This window comes from Paramormyrops kingsleyae, chromosome 4 (assembly GCF_048594095.1).
Source record: "Paramormyrops kingsleyae isolate MSU_618 chromosome 4, PKINGS_0.4, whole genome shotgun sequence".
Taxonomy (NCBI): domain Eukaryota; kingdom Metazoa; phylum Chordata; class Actinopteri; order Osteoglossiformes; family Mormyridae; genus Paramormyrops; species Paramormyrops kingsleyae.
In genome coordinates, this window is record NC_132800.1 from 15,696,858 (window position 1) to 15,720,131 (window position 23,274).

The following is a 23,274-nucleotide window of genomic DNA, read 5'->3' on the forward strand; positions in this document are numbered from 1 at the left end:
CCAATGAACTATGACATCGAAGAAAGAAAGACAGAAAACGTTAGTCACGTGACAAGGGGCTCGTGTTCCGCAAGCAAAACCACAGGCAATATCACGGCTAAAGTTTGGGGTAATTTATAAGCAGTGAGAGCTTCATCTAGATTGGTCTGTAAGGTGTCAAGTGGTACGTTTCATTTCTGAATATGAGGGAGCATGGCGAGACTAAAGCACATTTTATGTTTTTTTGGAAAACATCCTTCCAGCTCTGTGATAAACGTAAAATAAATTATATTTTTAAAAAGATAACGTCTTCATAATTATATAATAATTAGAACAGTATGCAAGGATAATACGGCATGTATTGCAAAACAGAGGAATATAATTCATTTCAAGAGCAATGAAAATAGTACAAGAAATCTAAAATGTAAATACGGACAAGAGACATATTTTGGCTGTCAATGGCCAACAATTACTGTTCCACTGCTGCCCCCTAGTGTAATAAAGCAGCTGGTGCACGTCAGAACACCATCTCCCTGTAGTACTGTACTTATTTATACAGTACTTTATTCCTTACAGTATACTATAAATAAAAACCTAAGTTAGTGTAAGCTAAACTGTAGTATAAACTGAAATCAGTACAATAATTTTAAAATGCAAGACTATTTAAAATATGATTATTAAATTTTAAAATTATAAAACTGGTTCACCGCTATAAATGTCGTATTTGATCTGTGCAATGTCCATTAGGTTTTCATATAAAAACATATATGGAAGTACAATATTAAAAAGACTATGATAATATATTTCGTTATGAAGCTGAACACGTGGTTTCCCCGTTTCGGAATAATAGCATCATAACAAGAATGATGTAATTCACTGCGCAGAGTCCAAACGCTTTTTCTTAAATATATTTCTTTCTGACCCAAAGTGGTGCCCTGATCCTCACAGCTGCCCGGGGCGCGGATTGCGCCGCCACGCCTGCCCTTCAGCGCCAGCTCTCGTCCATTTCCTTGTTTACCCGGAAAGTGCTGCCTTTACCTCCCCAAATGCGCCGGGCTGCGTGCAATGGCTTTTATAAGGAAGAAAGAGCGTCCCAAAGAGAGGTAACGAAGCACGAGTGCCTGTCTGCCGTGCTGATCCCTAGCCCTGTCATATTTAAAAGTGATTCTTTTATTCAGTTTGTTTTTAATGATCGGTATTGTGATTGCATACATGCCGCACAGATGCTTCCTGATCGCGGTGCTCCGACTTCAGGCGACTTTTAACCGAGCCTCCTGGTTCCGGCGCGACGCTTTAGGCCGGCCAGCCTTCCTGTCATTATCGGCGCTTATGTAGATTGCGGACCTTTTTGATAAAACGCTGTTTTGTTTAGGATCGCAGGCAGAAACGCGCCGGTGTCATTGCCGATTGCTGCCGAAACACTTCGGTGATCTGGTTGGAGTTCATGCCCTTTGTGCACCATCAGATATCTTATGCGGGATTATTATTATTATTATTATTATTATTATTATTATTATTATTATTCTACTGTGGGCTGTAACTGAAGCATTTGTATTTTGTACTGTATATTTCGTGATTCAGTCTGGTGCTTTAAAATCGTTGTATTCGGTTCATTTCCCAGGGTTAATTGACTACTTGCCTGTCGGGAACGCAGTTGGTGAGGTTGCGAGTTAGATTCCGGTAACATGCTTTTAAGCCAAAAGACATTTCCCCCCCGTAGAGGCATCAATAAAATGACCACAGGAGACTCTTCCTGTTTCTACGGGCCCGGAAAATCGCGGTGAGGGGGTCGTTTGGAAAAGGCAGTTCAATGTGGGATGTTCATGAATTTTTAGTGTCCAAACAAAGGGGGCAGCGACGCATCGGAAGCCAGGGTCAGCTGTGTTTGCGTGCTGACCCGCTACACTAGATATTTAAGAGATGCTGAAGGAGCAGGTCCTGCTAACCAGCTACAATCATCTGACTCCACTGGCTGGCTGTTTATGTAGTTTCTGAAACATCTGGTGGGGGGGGGGGGGGTTCTTCTGAGTGGGGGCTGAGAATTGGCAAACCAACCTCTGACCCATGGTGGTAGGACTTTGATGGGCTGGTATTCATTGACCAGTTTAGCCACCTTTCATTGCCCTCCTTTCGGGTTAAATACCGCCCACCATGAAGTTTAAAGTATCTCTGTTTCCCGGTCACTATTCCTGTTATCAACCCTTTGATATTTATATCTAAGTGAGTTTCTTTGCCATGCATTTATATTTGGTTGAACCCCTATATTTGTGTGTATTTTGTGTATTATTATATGCATTCTATTTTTATACTTCCAACTTGTACATCTATAGTGTGTTGTTTCTCAGTGATGAGAGGGATTCCCCGTGGACTGGCCGTAGCCGTTTCTCAAACGCAGATTGTGAAGGAGCTGCAGATGGAGAAATTTCGAAGATCTGTTTTTCCCCTCATGTTAGGCCAGACTTTGGCAGCGTGAGGTTCAGCAGTTTAGACCTTGGTGCCTGTGATCTGAAAGTTGCCAGTTCAAACCCTGTGATTGGCAGGGTAGCCACATCTCGGTTGGGCCCTCGAGCAAGGCCCGTACCCCCCCAAAAATCCTCTATGGCTGCTAGATAAATGGTTGACCTTGTGCTCTGACCCCAAGTGTAACTCTCAACTCTATTTGTGTATATCTTATAAAAGAAATGGTATATGCAAAAATGAACACATATCAATGAACCTGTTCTACTACTTGTACAAATGGTGAATAAGGCTTCACTTCATTTTGGAATTTTCCAGAGTCTGCTAACTTTTCATGGCTGTATTGAGTCTAAACCTGACTTTGTGGAGGTTTCAGCTGGCTACATATACTACACTAAATATACATATTTTACACTAAATATACAGTTAATAAAATTGTTTGTAAATAACAAGCATTATGTCTGCTGCTGTATTGTTGTTTGGTAACGTTGACAAGTATGAACAGAAAATGAGACCCTGAGAGATGTAAACAATGTAACCATGTAGAGTTAGACTTTGCCAAGATATAAATCTCATTCTCGTTCATATGTTCAAAGTTAAGACATTCTGTCCAAAATCCCATGTCTGTCTTGGGATTCGGCCTGACTGCACTGAGCTGAGGCACAGTTATGTTGGCAAGTTGGCTTTTTGTGTGATTGTTTTTGTACTTTTGTGTATTGATGATTTCCTGATTCGCCTTCACTGTGTTTTTTCCTGTCTAGGTTTTCCCTATTGCTACTCGACCTAGAGGAGTATTATTTTGAGCAACACACGGCATACAATGTGATCAGTAACGGTACAAACCAGAAAAGGTACAAATCCGACAACAAAGCAAGCCAGCACCTTCATTTTTGACCAAAAGGGTCTAGTTAAGGTGCACTTCTTTAGCTATTAATGAAAGGGTTTGGCCTCTGTAAATGCTAGAAGAAGCACATAGACGGAGGGTCACATGTCCTGTATAGTCAGGGTTTCACAGTGCAGAGCATCCATTGCATTCCTTCCTGCTCCTTGTCACACCTGCAGCCTGGCACTCTAGTGACCCCTAGTGGTCCTCCAGTGTATCATTAGCGTTGAGTCAACTTCGTAGTAGAATCACCCACCGTCATTCGCCTTTAAAAAGCACGCATAGGGAGGGTTATTCTTAAGAAGAAATCTGTCTGGAGAAAGGCTGCTGTGCAAAATTTTCTTTACACATTCTGTTTTTTTGTTTACTGATTTAAAATGCTGTGTTTCCTAGGAGAATAAGAGGATCACTGAAGATCTGCTCTAAATCCATCATTTTTGAGCCAGAACCAGCCGCTGAACCGATTTTAAAGGTATGTAGCAGGGAGTGTAAGATGATGAATCACTTAATTGTTCATATATTTGATTTATTAACCAAAACGCCTGATTCCCCAGATACCGCTTAGAGACTGCAAATTAATTGAAGGAGTTGAAGAGAATGACCAAAACCCTTTTAATGAGTAAGTGCCTTATGGAGACTATGGGTTTAGAAACGGACTAAGGAAGTGGACTTAAGGTGTACATTATAAGCCAACATTTATATGCAACAATCAAATATAGCCTTAGTGTGTAAAACTGTCATATGTATTTGGAAAATACAGAAAATAAAGGTTCTAGCGTTTATTATTCATGTTTCAATTTATTATTGTTATTATTATTATTTATTGAACTCTTTTTTTTTTGTTTGTTTTCTTTCCTCTCAGAAGCAAGCTGGTCGGACTCTCCATTGCTTGCAAACAGGTATGTCGACTGTAAACCCAGCTCATTTGAAAACCTTTTGGCTATCTTTTCTGCCTCTAGAGGGCCTGACTCTAGCCTTTTCCTCTTTTTTTTTATATTGTTAAGCTATAGCAGTGCTTAGTTCCCTAGCTTGCTGGTTTTGCGTCAGTGGCTGTGCAGTTTGTACGACAAGATGCTAATGTCACTTGTAGTGATGGCCGAATGAAGCCTCATGAACCAATTGCTGTATTTTCTGACCCCATTAGATGGTGCTCTTTGGTCAAAGCATGCCCCAAAGAGAACCAAGAGTGCCATCTAGTGGGGTCAAAAAATATAGCACATTGTTCAGGAAGCTTCATTTAGCCATCACTAGCTAACTGGGTAATTCAGTGTCCTTGTTTTTTAAGGTGTTTCTCATTAAGGAGAGCAACATTGTTGCCCCCTACAGGATTGAGCGGGTAAGAACAGTCTCTCTCTAATCCTTATTGGCAAACACTGTGCACATCATAATAATGTCTGATTCCCTTAAAATACGTGGATAAAACCAGTATTGTTATGTTACCAAATTCAACATTATTGCCAATCGTGCTTTAGTAAGTATTCTTGATTTGGTGCAGCTAAAGGACTTACCTTAATTCCCCTGAAAAATCTTTCAATAAATATTATTTGTTATTTCTTACCCATATTGTATAAGTGTTACTCGTATTAATTATATCTTGTGTTACCATTTTGTTGAGCTGATTTTCCCACCAAACTTAGGGGGACCAGAGATTCTTCTTTCAACTCGATCTGTCGAGGAAAACAGAGGATGTCATCCAAACGTTGCTCCAGGTACGTGATTTCCATAGCGAATATAGTGTGCCTAGACTGCATGGAGGTGGAGTTCCTGAGAGCTGAGGCACCCCCTTGTGGTGGCCTGTTGAATACTATCCCTCCCCCCAAAAGTTACTTGTTCCCACCTCGTGATACCTTGGGATAGCCGTCAGGGCTCTACACACTTTCACTAGTGAGGTGTATTTCTGTGGTGTTACAGCTACACAGAGCATCGTGCCTCAACAAACTTGGAGACCAGACCGCCATGGTGAGTTACCTTGACAACGTCTATGACCACTAAATGGCTAACAAATGGCTGAAAGTTCTTGTGAGGTAGAAATTTCACAGGAATCCATTTGGGTCATATCCTGGGTAGCTCCACCATATAATCATTATTTAATTTAACGACACGTTATTTTTTTGTATGATAAAGCGATTTATGTTGTATTTATTGTTCCAGATCGCTGCCAATCTGCAGTCTCGGCTAGCACGCACATCATTTGATAAGAACAGGTATGAATCAACACTGTATGTTTATGGTCCATAGGTCAGTTGGTCTTAAGGTTCAACATAGGGTGGATCTCAATGTGCATAGTTGACCATACTTGTGTTTTGTGTGCCCGTTTTACGTCATCTTTCATTGCTGAAGACCAGTTCCAATACTAACAACACAAGTACAGAAGACAGTAAAAATCCCCAGATGTTGGTCTTTGCTCTGCCCCAAATATCAAGGATACATCGGTTGCTTCCTCACTGAACGAGACCAATCCCATGATTCATTGCAACCCAAGTTTGTTCTTGGAAGGGCAGTTCGCAAGATTGGTCTTGCCAAGACCACAAATATGATCTTTGTGTTCTTGGTATTGAGAAACACCCGTAGTTTTTTGGGATAAGACTGCAGAGGCCCTTTTGTGCCTCACGTTTTCATTACTTTCTGAAAAAACCCACTGAGGTAGCTGTAAATCAGAATGATTGAAACAGCTGTTTATGGTGCTTATTTTGAAAGGAATCATTTAGCTGTAATAGCAGAAGCCTCAGTAGCAAGCAAATAACTGAAAGGACCGTAAAAGTTTTAAAATAAAATAGCGTACAGTCAGCTTAAGGTGATTTTGGCATTCTTTTGTTTGTCTGTGTCTTTCCTTTATATCTGTAGAAAGAAAAGTCACAAAAAACCAGGAAGCGCTAAAAACAATGTTTTGCTAGCAAAGTAAATTAGCATTCAGATGAAATTGTGCATGGTTTCCCCAGCGGATGGACATTTGTCCAGTTGGGGTTCCATGTGATAATGTTTAATGTTTTGAGGCAGCTAGCAATGTCAGGTTTGCTTGACGACCTGTCTCTTCATGCCCCATGTTTTTCGTAGCTTCCAGAGTGTCTCAGAAAAACCTCATATGGAATGCGAGGCTGAGATGGTAACGCCGCTGGTCACCAATCCAGGACACGTATGCATCACAGACCAGAACCTCTACTTTCAGCCTCTCAATGGCTACCCGGTAAGCCCTCTAACCCCCCCACCATCATATTCCAGAACATGTTGCTAATAATAGAAGGAAAAAAATCTGCTTACCTTCAAATACCCGGGTATCTTGACAATCAACATCAATGAACTTTAACGAAATGAACAGGAAACAGTCATTTTGCATTTTCACTTTTTATTCTGACCTTCTTTATGTCTAAATACGGAGGCTGCGGCATATCTCAAAAATCTGTCCAGTCCTTGTCAAATTTAACACCAAAGTGTCTGACTTTGGGGCATCTAACATTTTACTGGAGCTCAGGCGGAAGTTCAATGATGTTGAGTCCCAGTACATGTTTATACATCTCGGTACAAAGTTTATATTATGTCTCCATTTTGGCCAGTCAAAATTTTTCTCTGGGTTTAACAGATCTATGAAATGTGGTCAGGATGTCAGTGGTCGTTAACACCATGCTTGGAATAATATCCCCAAGAATAACATCCTTACGCATTCACCATACGTATAACTATTAGAAAGGTGATCAGTCATCGCTTATTGCTGTCTGTCCAGCATATATAGTGAGAGAGCTGACAGTCCACCACAGACCCCTGTAAGACTCCGTGCATGATTGCTGGATATTTCAAGACTTTATCTCCTTCTGGCAAATCGGTAACGATCTGACAGAAGAGCCATCAACCAAGATGCCAGCTGTCCACTGACACTAGTCTGTCCAAGAGAAAACGGAGGCTGTTCAGTTTAGCTTATTACCCCAATGCAGGCTGAAACGTGGCCAGACGCTGCTGGATTATGATAAGCCAGACAACTGGTGAGCAACAGATATTGTAGGTGAAGATGAAGGTTTGGGAAAAGCCAATTAGAATTAGGGATAGAACAGATAGACATATGTTATGTAAATTCAGATCAGGCTTCTTGAATAAAGTCTTAATTATAGTTGTCTTAAGAGCCTTGAGAAAAAATTCAGAACTCTGGCGTGCATTTTTAAATTGCACACAGAAGCTCCTTAATTACATTGGTGGTTAGTGGATCCAGAAACCCGACAAACAGTTTGAAATTAAGGTACCCAGCTGGTTCAGTGGAAGAAGAGCATATGACTCACAATCTGTAGCATGTGTGGAATCCACATTAGCAGCTGACGCGTCACAAACATTCGGGTTGCTGCCAGACCCTGGCGACATACCTTGGAAATTGTATAAAATTTTAATTTTTGTAGTATCTGTGTTGAATATTTGCTGTGGGATTCCAAGATCAGAAACTTCCTTAAGGAAATCTAGATTGTGTTAGCCTAGCTGTAGCTAGGACATGGTGTTACTCCAGAAATGCACTGAGTACCTTCACAGTTCCTTCTGCGGGTATCCCAGTATGCTCACTGCACCAAACGGCACACTTCTTAAGCTTAACATTATACAATTCCTTGGTGAGACCTCACCTAGAATACTGTGTGCAGGTTTGGTCACCATATCTTAAAAAGGACATTGCGGCCTTAGAAAAGGTGCAGCAAAGGGCCACAAGAATGATTCCTGGTCTTAGAGGAATGCCATACGTGGAAAGGTTAGTTGAGCTAAATCTGTTCAGCCTCAAGCAAAGGAGACTGAGGGGGGACATGATCCAGGTCTATAAGATTCTAACAGGTTTGGATGCTGTTCAACCGAATAGTTACTTCAGCATTAGTTCAAATACAAGAACACGTGGCCATAGGTGGAAATTAGTGGGAGAACATTTCAAACTGGATTTAAGGAAGCACTTCTTTACACAGCGTGTAGTCAGAGTATGGAATAGTCTTCCTGATAATATAGTGCAAGCTGAATCTTTGGGTTCCTTTAAATCAGAGCTAGATAAGATTTTAACAACTCTGAGCTATTAGTTAAGTTCTCCCCAAGCGAGCTCGATGGGCTGAATGGCCTCCTCTCGTTTATATAGTTCTTGTGTTTATATTTTATTTTTATTTTTAATGGTGATACAGTACTTGGATTTTGTGTAATTACATTTTTTTTACTTGTGTTTTTGGGAGGTATAGTGTCTAAGTGTTGCCTTGGGGTGTGGGTTCGAATCCCACCTGCTCTTTCTGCATGTCCTCCCTGTGTTATCCGCTGGTTCTCTGGCTTCCACAAGAGCTGTTGACATTGAATATCACTATTTTTATGCCTCGTGCTAAGAATAATGTAGCTCAGTGTGATAGGGAACTGTGCCTGTGATCAGGAGGTCACCGGTTCAAATCCCAGCGTGTGAGTGATTTCAGCATTGGGCTCTGGAGTGAGACCCCTAATCTCCAATTGCTCCACGGATTGTCTGAGCCTGCATTCCTAATTGTGTATCACTTTGAATAAAAAGGTGTGCTAAGAAAATAAAGCATAAATATATGCCTACATACTCCCTGCTTCTGTGTACATGGTTTTTCTAAGAGATAAACGCAATAACACATCAATTCACAAGAGTTGGTGTTCGATTTATTTGCCCTTGTGCACCGCGGCGCACGGTGGACGTGTCTCCCTGACCTCACTGCTGTGTTCCCCTTTAAATACAGGAGCAGGTGGTGAAAATCATGCTTCACAGTGTCAGGAGGATCTACAAGCGACGGCATGGCCTGAGACCCCTGGTGAGTCAGGCCACTAAGCTCTCAGTCAAGCACCTGCACAGAATAAGCCGATTCCTGCTACAGTGTTTACCACCTCTCAAACTATGATGCCCCCTGCTGGCAACAAACAGTAAATGCACTAAACATTAAATAAACACGTTCCTTATCCTTACTTAATTAATTTTTTTAATTTCTGGTGGGGGGGGGGGGTGACTTTTTGAGTGGGGCCCCGGAAAAAACAAACTCATTCCTGCCTTACATGTACAGAGGACCTTTCATGTGAAAACTGTAAGACTGAGAATAAGACGTATACATTGCTCCTCTACTTACGAATGAGATACGTTACGAACGACCGTGATGTTCGTAAGTCGTTATCCAACATCATTTTAAGAGTATACACAAGTACAATGAACTGGGATGCTGGGAGTATGTACGCTATGCTGCAGTGCGGCGGGAGTAGGGGCCAGAGGTCGTACTAGGCGGAAATGGTGCGCAGAAAAAAAAAATTATGTTGCAGACAGGAAACGAGAGCCCAATTAACACAATATGGACTTACAGTCCTCTTTGTTCGTATGTCTGAAAGTTCGTAAGTTGAAAGTTTGTAAGTAGAGGAGCATCTGTACTTGTATAGTTAGTTGCGGCTACATTCATTTTGAGAGTCTCACTGTTATTCTTTCCAATAGGGACTTGAAGTGTTCTGCTCTGAAAATGACCTCTGCTCAGACATCTACTTGAAGGTTTACAACACCAAGGACAGGGATGAACTCTACTACTACATCGCTACCTTCTTGGGTCTGTTTGCAAAGTTCTTTTTTATAGCCTTTTGACGTTTGCTTTTTAGGGACAACACAAAAAGGATTTCCCCAGCCATGCTAGAAACTGTTTTTTAAATGTTTGCTTGCAGTTTAAGATTACTGGCTCCCAATCCTTATCCTTGAGGCTTTCAGCGAATGCCAACTTTCCAGACTTAGCGGTGAAGGATCAATAACGTTATATGTAGTTTAGATTCACAAATATCACTACCCTGGCCTTTGAAGACCAGGAGTAGTTCGGGGCACTTATTCCTGGTGAACAGAAGGTTGCCAGTTCAAATCCCAGCATCCACAGAGCAGTGGCGGAGCTAGAGGGCTAGTTGAAGTCCTTGCCACCCCTGTTGCCACCCCACTGAAAACATTACACTGTTTGATTTTTACGAACATTTCTCAAATCTCCCAGCGAACGCACAAGCGTGCAGCGTGCTGTTGCTGCTACACTTTTCATTGGTTAAGCTGACACGCAGGTATTTCGTGCTCCAAACGGCTCCAAAACATCGCGGCAGCACACGCGGGATCGATGTAGAGTGTTTTTGCTGGTATGTACGGCTTTTATTGGTATTAAATTAAACGAAGTACTGTTTTAACGGGAAGTAAGGGAGACATTGCACTGTAGTGCTTAGCATTAATTAGAGCTGGGCGATTTTTAAATTAAAAACTCGATTTACGATTCGAATCGATTTTTTTTTTGTCTGTTACGATAGTCGCTGTGTCAGATTACACGATTTTGACTCCTAAAAATTTTGTCACGTCGTGGACAAGAAACATGTCAGACTACACGTTGTTTTCCGACCAGTCATCGCGAGCTGTCTCACACACTCTTTCACTCGCACATACACAAGCTCACTCATATAGCCTACACACACACACTCGCACATACACTCTCATACATACATACTGTTCTATTATTATTCTTGTGGTACATATTTGAATGTGTACAACTGCCTTGTCCTGCCTTGTTTTGACAGGTCCAAGTTTACCTCAGTTTTTGTTTACTACTGGACTTGATTAGTCCAAGGAGCACTTTGAATACTTATTCTATTTTTGCTGTATACTTAATACATATATAATTGTGTACATTTTGGAAAATAAAAACTTTAATTAATCTGTATACATTTTGTGGAAAATAATTTATTTTTAGTGTAATTGAACACTTTGTATATTGACCCCCCAAAATAATACCTTGCCACCCCTTTGCCACCCCTGTTTTAAAAGTCTAGCTCCGCCACTGCCACAGAGTGATTTTTATTTTTGAGTGGTTCAGGAAGGCCCTTAACCTCGAATTGCTTTAAAAAAAAAAAAAAGTATGTTACTTTGGATGACAGCATGTGCTAAATAAACAAATTATAATGGGCTTGATACTTGCTGGAATTCTAACAGAAGTTTCCCACTTTATAGAAGCATACTTTTAGAGTATTATTTTATAAAATGGCTATAATATCCCTGGACTGTCATTACACCAGAGAACCACATGGTGGAGCAGACGGCTGAGAGCTACATGCTGCAGTGGCAAAGGGGCCACATCAGTAACTACCAATACCTGCTGCACCTGAACAACCTGGCAGACCGCAGCTGCAACGACCTGTCGCAGTACCCCGTCTTCCCCTGGGTCATCGCCGATTACACCAGTACTGAGTTAGGTGGGTACTGGAGAGAGGTTCAGCCACACTGCTGTCTTAGCATTGAGGGTGGTAGACCACCTTGTATGTCTGTGTCACATGGTCATCACCCCCTTTCTGTCTCTCTCTCTCTCTCTCTCTCCCCCTCTCCTCCAAGACTTGAGGAATCCAGCAAGTTTCCGGGACCTGAGCAAGCCAGTGGGGGCTCTGAACAAAGAGCGTCTGGAGCGGCTTCTGGTGAGCGCCCCCTGCTGTCTGTTTGAGATAGGAGGTCTTGGACTCATGCATGTTTATGAGTTGAATGACCAGTCAGTGACTCGTGAAAATAATGAGGCACAATTCATAGCATAGTTGAATAAGATTTTATGGGTAACTATTTAATTTGCTTTTAAAACGTCATTTTAACGACTACGTTTCGTATGCTGCCAATTAGCATTATCTCTAATGGGGTCCTTATTTATAATCAGGTACTGCCAGGTAAATATTGCAAATTGACTGATTAGGGTCGGAACGATTTATTTTTCTACCAAATGGAGACACGAAAACTTCCCGTCCTTATTTTTAACCGAGTTTGAGATATGGCTATTGGCGACCCCCCCTGACCTGATGACTAGGGGCCTCACTTTCAGTTCCCAGGTTTTGCTGTGTAAATTCTGAAATGCTTTATTTTGGTACCTAGTACGGTGGGATTTTTTTGTAGGCCACGATGAGAAAATTGAGGGTGAAATTGACCAGTATTATGGGTCAAACTGTCGAAATCGTGACATTAATTTTAGTGCGGTTTTTGAAAGAAACGGCAACAAAGCATAGGTTGGCAAAAAGCGTAAAAAAAAAAACTCTTCATTTTTGTGAAAATAATGTTATGTAACATTCCTGGACAGAGAAATAATAAGCTGAATCTGAATCATTTCGGGCTGCTGTTTACGCTCTCCTTCAGGCAGTGCTGGTACCTGTTATAATGAGAAAAGTGTCACATGATCCACAGCCCCTTTGTCCCCAGGCTCGTTACCGGGACATGCCAGACCCCAAGTTCATGTACGGCAGCCACTACTCCTCTCCGGGCTACGTGCTCTTCTACCTAGTCCGAGTGGGTATGTGCATGGACATTCCGGAACATTCCTCTCTGCAGCAATCAGAATACGGTCTCAATATGGTTGGAGATGTGGTTCCTCCGTACCTGTGGCTCATTTTAATTCTCAGTCTTCTTGTTTTGTCCATAGCTCCGGAGTACATGCTGTGTTTACAGAATGGCCGATACGACCACGCCGACCGCATGTTCAACAGGTAACGCCACGTGGATCGCGGTTCATCCCCTTCAGTCTTTAGTCACCCCCCGAAATACAGTTTTCATTCGTGATTTTACACCAGAAAGTTCTATGTTCAAGTTCCATGAATAGATGTAAATACAATCTAATAGCAAATTTCCAAAACTCGCTCAGCTCACAGGATACATTTTCAGGAATATTTTTGCAGACTTAGTGAGTTTTGGAAAAGTACCGAAAGTTCTTTGGATTACGTGAGGACTGAGTGAGATGTGGCTCCCCATTCTGTAGCATATGATGAGGAAGCCTGACTTTAGGCAAATGGGACTTTGCTCTTCAGTTACTAATCCCCTGGCAAATGAGAAAACTCAGTTCTGCCCTCCGCAGAAAATGTCTGCCCAGGCCTGGATTACACTGATTTCGTTAGCGTGTTTTCTCTTGTAACCTTCTGCGTTTCTGACTGATGGCATTATCATCGTTTTTCCTCAATAGCATATCGGAAACTTGGAAAAACTGCTTAGAGGGTGCCACTGACTTCAAGGAGGTATGACATTGGTGCATTTTTACTGTGAAGATGCTCATTGGTTGGTATTGTGTCCTGCTTTGATTCGTTAAGTCTTTGTGCCGTTATGGAGCCCCTCCCACAGCCCAGGAGGCGGTATTAGCGTAATTTGGCTATAGCCCTATGCCCTTCAGTCAGTACCGTCAGCCGCCCCTCCCTGCCGCTAATGTAACTCCAACCATGATGAATTCCCACCCCTCCCAGTTAATCCCAGAATTCTATGGGAATGACGCCAGCTTCCTGGAGAACAACCTGAACCTCGATCTAGGGAAGCGACAGGGAGGGAGGATGGTGGGGGATGTGAGCATGCCCCCCTGGGCCTCAGGTGAGATGGGCAGACAGGTAGACTTGCGCCACGTTATGCTTCTGTTTGCCAGTCCTAGAAATAACTGCCTTTGAGTCCTTGGAACAGGGGTGGGGAACCTGATCCATGGAGGGCCGATGCGGGTGCAGGTTTTTGGGATGGCCTCTCAATCAGCCAATAACAGAAGGTCCCCGGGACAGGATTTGAGAACCACTGCTTTATTATTGGCTGATTGAGAGGCCATCCCAAAAACCCGCACCCACACCGGCCCTCCATGGATCAGGTTCCCCACCCTTGCCTTGGAGTGATGCTGCTCTCTCACGCCCCCTAGTGGATGAGCTTAATTGCTTATTATGGAGACAAACAGGCCATTAAACCTAAAATGAAAAGTAATGCCCCTGTATGTGTGTGTTGGGATGTTCTGCCAGACACCAGAGACTTCCTCCAGAAATGCCAGCAGGCCCTGGAGAGCCAGTACGTCTCGGAGCACCTGCACGAGTGGATCGACCTGATCTTTGGCTACAAGCAGAGGGGGAGCGAGGCTATAGGCGCCCACAATGGTACGGGGACGGGAAGGGAGGGGGGTCCTCTGACAGGAGCCACCCTGGGGGTGGTGGATTTATGAGCCGCTGAAAAGTGTCGCAGAACACTGCCCAGACACAACTCGATATGTCTCAGTATTAAACTTTTGAGAGATTATCTGAGGAAAAAAGTGAACAAACAGTGGAAAGGAGGAAAAATATCCATTGCACAAGGAAGTCAATCAGTGTGGCTCAGCAGCTTAGGACTTTCTGCCTGGGATCAGAAGGTCAGCAGTTAAAATCCCAAAGATTTGTTCGTTGGGCCCTTGAGCAAGGCTCTTAACCTCTGGTTGCACCCGGCGCTGTCTGACGCTCCTATTTAAAAAATGTGCATTGCTTTGTATAAAAGTGCCTGCCGCATAGGTGTAAGGTGATGTAACCGAAATATGCTGAGGGTTTGTTTCATTTAGACCAGGGGTAGCCAATCTTATCCGCAAAGGGCCGGTGTGTATGCAGGTTCGTGGGATAACCTTTGCGGATAAGATTGGCCACCCCTGATTTAGACAGTAACTGTCAGGATAACCTGATCGTTAGCTTTAGCTTAGTGATTTATGTGACCAGGTAGTCGGGTCGTTAGGCACATAGCCTGAAGATCACCAGCAGAGTACTTTTACCTTAATTTCTCCTGTGAAATACCCACCTCTACAAATGACTAAACCTGTAAGGTGATTTAGAGAGAAGTGAAGTTCACCCTACTAACCTTAACCTTACTAGCTGCAGTGACAAAGGACTGTGAAATCGGAGGTAACCCTGGGTTCAGATGGTAATGAAATAACACTCTTTCTTTTTCAGTCTTTCATCCATTGACATATGAAGGAGGGATCGACTGTGACAGGTAATGGGGCGGATGAGTGCAGGCTGCCTGCGTCGTCATGGACACAGTGTGCAGACAACTTCCTGTCTCTTACTTCCTGTCTCTTACTTCCTGTCTCTCACTTCCTGTCCTCTACAGTATCGAGGACCCTGATCAGAAGATCGCCATGCTGACGCAGATACTGGAGTTCGGACAGACCCCCAAGCAGCTGTTCACCACCCCCCACCCCCAGAGGATCATGCCCAGATTCCAGAGCATGTCTCGCACCCCCAGCCAGAACGCTTCCCTCAGTGAGCTTTCACCAGGTATGGAGGTAGCTGACAATGTTCACTCAACAGGCTCTCTTTAGGAACAGAGGAGGATCTGTCCTCTAGTGCAGTGTCCACGCAGTGAGCTACTGTAACTCTAGGTATGGAGGTTCAGCATTACCAAGGATGTTATTGAGGATGAATGGACGTTTTGTCATTGCCCATGCTGTGTTCAAGGGTATCCTGTTTAATTATGTTGAATGCCTTCCACAGTTTAGTGTGACAGCTCCATATGTTTACTGATAAAGATCAGGTGCAGGAGCGGCGAAGTTCAGCTTTCAGCCTCTTGGTGGCACTGTTTGGCCAGTTCTGCTGCGGCACACAAAAGCAGGACTTCATTGTGTATTTAGTAGATACTTTGCTCTGAAGTGGTGTGCAAGTGAGGAATGCCTGGGATCAGAGCAGGGTCAGCGAACACCCAGCAGCCCTGGAGTAGTTAGTGTTAAGGGCCTTGCTCAAGGGCCCGACCGTGTTGTGATTACTGGAGAAATATCCAAGAGTGCATCTGTTTCTCTGCACTTGATCCTCTAGCCTCCATCAGCGAGGACTCGTCTTTTGAAGACCTGACAGAAGAGAGCAGGAAGATGGCGTGGAACCACATGAGCAAGCTGAAGATGGTGGCCGACCACAAGATTCACAAAGAGTGAGGGAACTATTCTGGTTATTATGGTTCTGCCTGTGTGTTCAGGTAAAATCCTTTCTAGGCGTTCAGGCATCTGCATGCTGCCAAACGTAGCCCTCAAACCCTCAGCTGTGATTCGGTCCTATAGAGAGGAGTTGCATTTACCCTAATTTTAAATGCTGTCTCCTTCCTTAAATCGCAGGGCCATAACGGGCATCGCAGTAACTCGTGCAGGACTCTCCGTTTTCACGTCGTCTCAAGGTGCGATGGATCTCTTGTAACGTCAACACCATGCTGGTATCGCGGGATGTCATGTGGAGTATCTCACTTGTTCTGTTTACAGACTCGACGTTGAAGATGTTCTCCAAGGACTCCAGCAGCTTACAGAGAAGCATCTCCTTCTCCAACATGGTAAATCAGCCAGACATCCATCTACAGCCAGCATGTCACTAGCTTTTCCGCCTAAATGAACTATAAGTATCTTTCTTTGATCTGTTCTGCTGGTGACTTCTCTGCAGTACTTAGATTGGTGCTATTGTTTATTTCTTTTTACTGCACAAGAATTATTATTATTACTATTATTATTATTATTTATTGATTTATTTAATTTATGTTGTCTTATTACCTTAAGATTCTGTTTTTCAGAATATTCTGTGTACTTTGTACTTCTTTGAGTTTGTTTGCACGGTATATGCATATATACTGTCGTTGCCTGTGCTCTACGTAAATTGAGGAGCAAATTTCCAAAACGCATTCAATGAGTTGGTGAGTTTTGAAACGTGAGGGCTGAGTTTTAGTTCCAGTCATGGCTGAATTTTTCATTGACTCATGTCTCATCTCAAAAACAACAAAAAGACGTGGGCTTTTTTTAGAAATTTGAGTTTTAGAAATTTGCTCTTCAATTGTTGCTCTATGGAAAAGAATATACCATTGGCATCAATAAAGCTATCTTATATTATCTTGTCTTGTCTTATATCTGATCTTGTCCTGCCCTATCCTATCCTGCCCTATCCTGTCCTGTCTTGTCCTGTCCTGTCCTATCCCATCCTGTCCTGTCCTGTCCTGTCCTGATGGTGACACATTCTCTCTTCTAAGGCACTGTCATCCTGCCTCATCCTCCCAGAAGATGCGACAGTGGTGTGCTCATCCTGGGACAACAACGTGTACGTGCCGTGCTCAGAACTGCGTAATGTAGCAGGCCCAACAATATGGCCGCCTCAGTAATCGTGTTCTTACAGAGCCGTTTTCCACTGCAACCCCCCCCCCCCCAGCTATTTCTACTCGATAGCTTATGGGCGACGGCAGGACACCATCATGGGCCATGACGATGCCGTGAGCAAAGTGTGCTGGAAGGAGAACCGGCTCTACACAGCGTCCTGGGACTCTACTGTGAAGGCAAGTGATGTCATCATCGTCCAATCCAGCCCCAGGGCATCATGCAGACCAGTGTTATTATAGTGTTAATTTTTTTATTTAATTTCCATTTTTACATCATTTTCCATTTTCAATTGAAATCCAGTTTAGTTTCAGTTAAAGTGTGGGGTTATTCGTTTTTTTTTTTGTTTTTTTTTTAAAGATATGGTTCAGTTTAAATACAGTGTAGTTTAAGTTTTTTTTTTTTTTTTTTAAGGATAGATTGAAGGTTGTACGAATACTTTGTCGGTTTTTTAGAGAATGCAGCATGAACTCACAGTGCACATTACTTGCTTATGTCCTCAAAATGGGCAAGACATGTTCCAGGTGTTAGTGGTAATTAAAAGAAATCCTTACTTTAGCTAAATATTAGTTAAGTATTGAAAAACCTGTGACAGAAAATATTTGCTTGTTTTTATTTTATTTCAGTTTGTTTTGGGAGAGCCATTTATAGTTTTTATTTTGTTGTAGTATATTATTTAGTTTCAGTTTAGAAAATGTTTGCTTTTAGTTTTAATTCTAGCTTTCTTTAACGATAATAATGCTGAGACTCAACAGAGACTTTCAATTGCCTCCCAACTTGGCTGATGATGAATGAACTGTACAGATGTGATCCTGGTCACATATAACGAGTCTCAGATGTGTAGCGTTTCTCTAATGTCAAGCTGGATGAAAGCTCAAACTGAATTAGATCCAGTGGGAGAATCATTATAAGATTTTCTAATTTTTTTTAGTGCATCTTCATAAATGTGAAATTAATTACATTTTATGTGCCGCTTATCGCAATGTTCATTAACCATCCATACGTCATTCAGTTGCTCATCCCAGTAAGGATTGTGGATACACTGATTTCCAAAACAGGAAATTCCCTGGGGCGAATCAGACTGTAAATTCCCTTCCGGGATAGAAGCCGATGAGCAGGAAGTGATGTCACGTTGTGTGGTGTTGCAGGTGTGGCGCTGCATCGCCGCCGAGGTATCGAGCAGCAGGAGGGGCCCCTTCGAGTTGCTGGCGGAGCTGGAGCATGACGCAGGGGTGAGTGTCTGGAGGAAGGTCTTTGATAATCAGGACTCCAGACTGGGGGTGAGACTCAGCCGTGTGCCCAGTGCATGCTGGGACATGCCTAGTCTGAGCCCATTTGGACGGAGTCCTTCGATGATCGGCTCGGGGTGCGGCCCTGCTCTGTACAAGCCATGACTCAACATCACTTTGAAAATGGTGCAATCTGTGAGTTACGTAACAATTCATGATTCAAGAGTCTATTGTCATATGGACAGTAAACAGTCAGTTTCAATACGCAATGGAAATCTTACTCTGCATGATTCATTCAGATTACAAATGTGAATTATGGTGCTTACAGTAAGCAAATAAAATATGATTACAATTATTACAATAAACACGCCGACACAGTGGAATGTAACATGTAGTGCAAAGGAAACATATTTTTTACAATGCAGTTCAGACTTAAAGGTAAAGTTGGATGCACTCTAACACAGTGGTCTCCAATGTTTGCTTTTTCTGTTCAATGAGAGCTTTTCCATTTTCAAAGAAAGTAGCCTGGGGAAACTCCCTACCGAGATTTTGCCAATCTGCTGTCAGCGGCTGGGCTTCCTTGATATATCTTGTTGACCAGCCATGAAGGTGATGGTCTGATTTTTCCCCTGGACTAGGAATGTGTTGAAAGTCAATGCGTTGATTACGATTGACTGGTTGGTGGCCACCTGCTTCTGGGGTCAGAGGACCCTTTGTGACTATATGGAAATTCCTCGGCTTGTGAACGAGTCTCGTACAGATCGTTTCCGGATGTTGTTCAACTGCTCTTCTCTGTCCACAAGGTAAACACAATTAGCCTCAATCAAGCGGGAACGTTATTGGCCTCCGGTACGAAGGAGGGGGCAATCAGCATATGGGACACCACAAGCTCCTCGCTGGTGCATCAGATCCAGTGCCACTCTGGAAAGATCCATGACATCGCGTTCAGTCCTGGTATGATTCCCTTCTGCGCTGTAGTTCATTTGCATCTGGCTGGATTACATGTATGTTGTACTTTCTGGAAAGGACAGAGTTATCTGGAAAGGACAGAGTTATATGGAAAGGACAGAGTTTCTGGAAAGGACAGAGTTATCTGGAAAGGACAGAGTTAATGTATTGCCTTGGGTTGGAAATAATGAGAACATTTGCAGTGTAGATCGAAGGAGGTGTTTAGGCTGTGATTCATCACGTCTGTGGTTTACTTGCTGAGAACCATGCCTTTTTATTAGATAAAAGTCTGTGATTCAAATCTAGTAATACATCTAGTAATATTTTGGCCATTTTGTCATCTCTATTGGGGATTTTTTTGTTATCCAAGCACATTTCTTTTTTAAGTGGATGTTGCCTAAAATGGGCTCTGTTGGTTATTTCCCAAGCTTCCAACTCACTACATTTCTTCCTAATTCTAAAGCTAATTTTAAAGTTGACAGTGTGTAGCTGTGTGGGTTAGGAAGCCTGTGCTGTAATCAGACGGTCACCAGTTCAGATCGTATGGTTGGCAGAGTGATGTCACCATTGGCCCCCCCAGGCCCCAGCTGCTCCATGGACTGGCTGACTGCTTTCCCACTCGATTGTTGCTTTGGATAAAAGCATCTGATTATTATTTTTTTTTTTTTTTAAATGGTGGCGACACATTCAGTTTTGTCCTTGGCGTGCTCGTTTCTGGATCGGAAACGTGAGGTTTCTAGAATCTTCTATGAATTGTGGCTGACCTGCGGCTCCCCGCGGCCCTGCAGACAGCAGACACGTGCTGAGTTCGGGTGAGGACTGCTCCCTGAAGGTCGTGGACGTGCAGACCGGCATGCTTCTCTCGTCCGTGGCTGCAGATGAACCTCAGAGGTAAGACTACCCCCCCCCCCCACACACACACACCCCCCCCCCCAAGAACTAATTAAGTGAATCCCAAGTGAGCGCTGGTGACCTGAAACTGACCCCGCCTTTCTTTGCCGTTCCTGGGCTGCCCGCTTAGGTGTTTCTGCTGGGACGGAAACACGGTCCTGTCAGGGGGGGGGACGGGCGACCTTCTCGTGTGGGACATCATGGCCGGGAGGGTCACGCACAGAATCCCCGGACATTCAGGTATGATGATAAATAAGGCCCCATACAGAAGAGTCCGGCGTCCGAAAGGCTGCATGTATCAAGTGTATATGTGTAATGTACCCAGGAATGGGTTTGCTGAGTTTGCTGTTTCTGGAGCCTAAAAAACAAGTCGCTTCAATCCTCCCTAACCCTCTTCAGATGTTTTATAAACGAAATGGCTGGCAGCTATGGTCAGAAAACTGTAGCTGGTTATCAGAACATGCTGCTTCAGCATGAAATGTATTTATTTATGTAGGTAACATGTTTATTTAATGTTTAGGGTAGTGTAGTGACTGTTGGTGGCCAACAGGGGGCTGCACACAACTGTTTGTGGCCAAGCCTTGGAAACCCACACAAATGAATGGTTTGAGTGGTGACTGTAGCTCAAATGATTCCTGTGGTTGTGATAACACTGCCCCCCCAAACCCCACCCCCCACAGGCCCGGTGACAGCCATGTGGATGAATGAACAATGTAGCAGCATCATCACCGGAGGCGAAGACAAGCACCTCATCTTCTGGAAACCCCAGTATTGATGAGTCCCAGACTGTCATATTCCATCATCCTTCAGGACCGTGTTTTAAAACAGACAAATCAGGTGTACCGCTTGATGAAATAGGCTGTATTAAGTCACTGCAGAAGTGTTAATCTACAGCTTTAAAATGAAGAATTTATATAAAACATGTAACAGATAGATACTTGACACATAAAAGCATACTTAATTTTATTTTCAATGATTCCCAAGTAACTTGCACTAAATTGCGGTCAATATGATGTGCGCAGTGTTGTTCCTACAGAAACCGTTTGTTTGTTTTTTCATTGTATTTTGTTCAGTTTTGTGAGTTCTGTTTGGTTTCGTTTGGCTTCGTTTGGTCCTGTTGAGCTTTCCTCTGCTTGAAGTGTGCCTTAATTTCCGTTAAAAACGATCCTCAGAGGGAGAGGGTGAGGGTGAGGGTGGGGGGCGGGGTTACACCTTTTTCCGTGAAGGATATTATCAGAATAAGTCCGAATAAAAGCCTTTAGAGCTTTAGCATCCAGTGGAGTAACACTGCTCCTCTCTTTTTACTGGCATAAATGCTTATTAAATTAACAGTATGTACGTAAAGACAGGATTAGGAGGCAGTAATATTTTATTTCCCACGCTTAACTAGTTTTCTAGACAAGATCTCTGCCTACAGGGTTGTTCTTACTTTTGTTTTATATGAAACTTTGTTGCCACCAGAAGTTTATGGCTTTAAAATGACAAGGTTACAATCTTACGGTGTAGGGTGTGTAGCTCTGGATGAGGTGACAATCCTCCTATCCCACGGTACGCCATTCGGAAAATCCCGTCAATTTCCCGTCATTACGCACGTAAAGAAAAGTTACTGAATTTATAGATGAATACTTAACTATCTGTTTGTTTGCAGGAGTGGTAATGTCATTCTCACATTAGCTAATTAACGTCAGATTTAGGTGTGCCAGCTTTTAATCCACTGAGAATTTAAGTAAACAAATAAATACCGCCATTGTTTGCTAACTGCATTGATGTTTAATGCTGTTCAGCTGTGCCTGTTAAGTAGATCAGCTGCCTTTCAGTAAACACTGACTAACCATGAGTGTGTTTTGCCAGCTTCCATACTGTCATTATGCATGCTAAGGCTGAGCTGGTATTTTTGGAATGAACGTGAAACATCTGACCATTGTCCTAGCAGTGCAGTCCGCAGTGGGCTGAGCACTGCAGTTTGACCATATATATCACTGTCAGCTGAACAAAAATGAGTTTTCCTATACCTAACTGTATGACTAGAACTAGTTCACTAAACAAAAATATTGAATTTCGACTAAACGCTGGATAAAATGAATCAACCACAAAGCAACATCAGACTTTGGAAAGGTAATCGTCTGCGGTAGATGAATGAGTCAGAAATATTTGTGGAAGGGCTTCAACGTGTTGCTGCATATCACTGTATATAAATATACATATAAATATATTCTGTCTTCTGCTGAGTTTCAGTATCAGTTTCCAGATGGCGTGGGTTGTGTATTTTATAAATGATGTAATATAAACTCTGGGGCACCGTGCTGGAGTCTTCATGCTTATTCTAACAGGGCCCCATATACATGCTTAATAAAACTTTGATGCCTGTGAATTAAACAGAAACACAGGTATTTGTCTTTTGCTGTCTGATGTCAGTACTTATGAGGATACTGGCTGACTCGATCCATCATGAGAGTGGAGGAGATCATTCAAATGAAACTTTATTTGCCATTTCCACAGGACCATAGAAATTTATTCTGTTTTTTTCATATCCCATCATGCTCTTTAGCTGCTTTCAGACATACACATATATACAGGTGAGGGCAAAGCTGGGGGTGATCCAGTAACCCTGGAACATTGTTCTTTTTGGGGATGGGGGGTCCAATTGAGATGTGACCGGCAACCTTCTCATTATATGTAGAGAGGTTGCTAGGCACCTTGACGTAAGGCTTTTGGGCGCTGCAGGTGTCCCTGATTAACCAGAATTACATGCTCATACACCCAGTTCCCTGTTGTCTCTAAGTTTCAGGGCACAAAGGGGTCTGATAACTCGTGTCTCTTAATATAATAATGGTTTTACATGAAAGGGAGCCTAGCCTGGTAAACACAGGTCACTAGGGAGGGCACCCCCTGCCCTCCAGCAGCGCCACAGCCCCCCCCTCTCCATTTTCATTTCACTCATTTTCGATGCAGAGAATGAGGAACGTAGTTTTTCCAAACGCACATATGACACGGCTATGGTTTTAGATGTTCCCACATCTGCATGAATGTACACAAATCATAGTCG

At 43.0% G+C, this 23,274-nt stretch overlaps 1 protein-coding gene across 2 annotated transcripts; it reads left to right on the forward strand.

The window, feature by feature from the left end:
- The first annotated feature begins 870 nt into the window (after window positions 1-870).
- On the forward strand, window positions 871-22,624 carry nsmaf (neutral sphingomyelinase (N-SMase) activation associated factor). 2 transcript variants are annotated; one of them, XM_023818216.2, is made up of 31 exons: window positions 871-1,082; window positions 3,198-3,287; window positions 3,713-3,791; window positions 3,874-3,938; window positions 4,185-4,218; window positions 4,605-4,655; window positions 4,957-5,028; window positions 5,231-5,278; window positions 5,471-5,523; window positions 6,374-6,503; window positions 9,010-9,081; window positions 9,744-9,852; window positions 11,336-11,512; window positions 11,649-11,728; window positions 12,492-12,582; window positions 12,712-12,775; window positions 13,246-13,297; window positions 13,520-13,640; window positions 14,048-14,179; window positions 14,993-15,035; window positions 15,153-15,319; window positions 15,854-15,965; window positions 16,147-16,205; window positions 16,288-16,355; window positions 17,040-17,107; window positions 17,216-17,339; window positions 18,309-18,392; window positions 19,193-19,343; window positions 20,126-20,228; window positions 20,359-20,468; window positions 20,909-22,624. In XM_023818216.2, the coding sequence occupies exons 1-31, from the start codon at window positions 1,045-1,047 to the stop codon at window positions 21,001-21,003; spliced, it is 2,742 nt and encodes a 913-aa protein (XP_023673984.2). In that variant the 5' UTR covers window positions 871-1,044; the 3' UTR covers window positions 21,004-22,624. The 2 variants fall into 2 exon arrangements, with proteins under 2 accessions (XP_023673984.2, XP_023673982.2); XM_023818214.2 differs by having other exon boundaries at window positions 872-1,082; window positions 4,182-4,218.
- The last annotated feature ends 650 nt before the right edge of the window (window positions 22,625-23,274 follow it).